The 2807-nt window shown below is 54.5% G+C and overlaps 1 protein-coding gene across 1 annotated transcript; it reads left to right on the top strand.

The window, feature by feature from the left end:
* The first annotated feature begins 1770 nt into the window (after positions 1–1770).
* Positions 1771–2577, top strand: LOC119403680 (uncharacterized). Its single transcript, XM_037670590.1, has one exon. It carries the CDS (start codon positions 1771–1773, stop codon positions 2575–2577), a length of 807 nt encoding a protein of 268 aa, XP_037526518.1.
* The last annotated feature ends 230 nt before the right edge of the window (positions 2578–2807 follow it).

Genomic DNA, 2807 nt, shown 5'->3' on the forward strand with positions numbered 1-2807 from the left:
CACCAGCAATCTCGAAGTGGTGAAGCTTTGGTCTATGAATTTGTTGATGACAGAGAGCGGCTAGTTCACTGGAATGCAAACGGAACGATAATTAAGGAGCATTAAAAAAAGGCGTCGCATTTGCTCACGGTTTTGTGCGAGCACCAAACGAAACGAATGCGCTGAATAAATAAACAGAAGCAGCGGCATTTGCCCGCTGAGAAGACCGATCAATACGCAGTGCGAAACAACTTGTCAAATGACATTGAAACGTACCCGAATTTAGACCGAAAAAAAAAAAAAACACTGAATCGTCGGGACGGCAGATCACAAAGTTACCATGCGCACCGAAGCCGCAGTTGTAAGGAAATCGTTTTGAACTGCTCTGATAGCGTCCGCGCAACAGTAGTTGTTTGTTTACCTCACAATTCTCATATTTTTCGGCCTAAATTTCACAGCGCGGTGCCCAAAACGCGCTCGTAGCAAAAGCGAAACCATCAGTACGAACATGCATGCAGACGCTCATACATGCAGAGCACCGTCAGTCGTCGCGAACCCGTGCGATCGGCTGGCTTGAGGCTTCTTTCTGTTATGCTCCGTTTGGTTACACAGGCAGTCTACTCTAACGAGATATTTCACATAGTTTGCACTCAGCGAGTGACTACTTTTCACGCCAGAAGCCGTTCAGGGGTCTCCAACGCGGTGACTGCGTGAAGCGGGTGCTCGGTTTTCTGCAAAGAGACAGCGGACTGTAGACTATCTTGTGCTTTCAGTTCGTCGGAAATGATTATTTTGACATTAAAGAACACAGTTCATTTCGAAAGTACTAACAGAAATGCCCTGGAGGGCTTCCGCGAGGTGTTTTTGTAGAGCGCCGACAGCAAAACCTATGGGGAGCGCGCCGCGGTATCCTGCCTAGCACGCAATCGAGGCGCGTCCGCTAGAGGGCGACTCCGTAACTCCTCGAGGCAAATAGCAACCGCGCCGAGCGAGCGTGCTCGGCGCTCGGAGTCCACGTTCGCATCGTGTTGTGTTTACTGTGCGGTCACGGAGAGTGGCCTGGGAACTCGAGTTACGGCGGCCGGGTCGGCCGGGTGTTGTAAACACAGCCGCCGGGCCGAAGCTACGCCAGTCGCCCCGTCGCTGCTGCCTCGTTCGCCTCGCAGCGCTTTTGCTTAAATATACGAGTTCTTATTGTAGACGTGCCTTTGTCTTTCTTTACTTGTGAACACGCAATATCATCGCGCAACCAACGCCCTGGACGTCTACAAATTGGTGACCACGGACTATCGAAATTTTTACAATCATTTTCCTGGCTGCGACGACGATGGAAACCACCGGCGACTCCAGACAAGCATCCCCCGACCCTGCAGCGACGCAGCAGTCTCCGCCGTCTCTTTTCGGCTTCCGCAATTCTGGCCTGCTGATCCGTCTCTCTGTCTGGCGCAAGTAAACAGCCAGTTTGTCACGGCCCGGGTAACGACTCAGATATCAAAATGCCACCACGTGGTGTCTGCGCTTCCACCGGAGATCGCCAGCGAAATCAGAGACCTCATTCTGGCCCCACCGCAGACGAACCCCTATGAGAAGTTGTCGGCCGAGCTCCTGAAACGCACTTCATCTTCAGAGAGGCAGCGTCTCCAACAGCTGCTTTCTGCTGAAGAACTAGGCGACCGTAAGCCTTCACAGCTTTTGCGCCGTCTTCAGCAGCTTCTTGGTGACAAGGCCACCTCGTTCGATCAGGACCTGCTACGAGAGCTCTTCCTACAGCGCCTGCCTTCGACCGTCCGCATGGTGCTCGCCGCTGCAGCGGACTTGTCGCTGGAAAAGCTCGCGCAGCTTGCCGACTCCGTGATGGAATTCGACTCCCCAACTATGTCAGTGATCGCGACCACTTCCACAACAAGTGAGGCATCTCGCCCTTTGCCACCAGACCTGCACGCCCTACGCGACGACTTTCGCAGCCAGATCGAACAGCTCTCCGCTCAGATAGCTACCCTGTCTGCGCGCTCTCGATCCTCGTCACGCCGCCGCTCCTCTTCCCGCCGGCGCTCCTCATCACAGTCTCCGCATCCCGGCGAGTGTTGGTATCACCGACCTTTGGTGCAGCCGCCCGAAAGTGCTCATCTCCCTGCACTTTCTCGGAAACGCTCCGACTCACCACTAGAAGCGGCGAGTGGTGGCGGTCCAGCAAGCAGCCGCTTGTTCTTCGTTTTGGACAAGACATCAGGGCTCCGTTTCCTCGTGGACACGGGAGCCGAAGTTAGCGTTGTTCCACCCTCACCCGCATTCCCGAAGAATCGCCGATCTGCACTTACGCTGCAAGCCGCCAACAAGACCACCATCATGACTTACGGTGAGCGCGCTCTCACGCTTAACCTTGGACTCCGTCGCGTTTTTCGTTGGGTTTTCCTCGTAGCGGACGTTTCTTACCCAATTCTCGGAGCGGACTTCCTTCGTCATTTCGACCTGCTCGTGGACATCTCCCGCAAGCGCCTTGTCGATGCTAAGACACACCTAACGGTGCAAGGTATAACGTCAACAACCGGCATCACCGCACTTATCAACAAGCCACCTTCGTCAGTGTACGAACAGTAACTCGACGACTTTCCAAGCTTGCTTCGCCCGTCCAATTTTCTGCGCCCTGTCAAGCACGATGTTACCCACCACCTCAGGGCCACCTGTCCATGGTCGTTCACGACGCCTCGCACCAGATCGACTCAAGGTTGCCCGAGCTGAATTTGATCATATGCTCGAGCTGGGCATTGTGCGACCTTCATCAAGTCCTTGGGCTTCTCCGCTGCACATGGTGCCCAAGAAGTCCCCAG

Source organism: Rhipicephalus sanguineus, chromosome 8, assembly GCF_013339695.2.
Source record: "Rhipicephalus sanguineus isolate Rsan-2018 chromosome 8, BIME_Rsan_1.4, whole genome shotgun sequence".
In the NCBI taxonomy this organism is placed as follows: Eukaryota; Metazoa; Arthropoda; class Arachnida; order Ixodida; family Ixodidae; genus Rhipicephalus; species Rhipicephalus sanguineus.

Coding starts and splice junctions, on each gene's coding strand:
- LOC119403680 (XM_037670590.1), top strand. CDS start 1,771: ATGGTGCTCGCCGCTGCAGCGGACTTGTCGCTGGAAAAGCTCGCGCAG.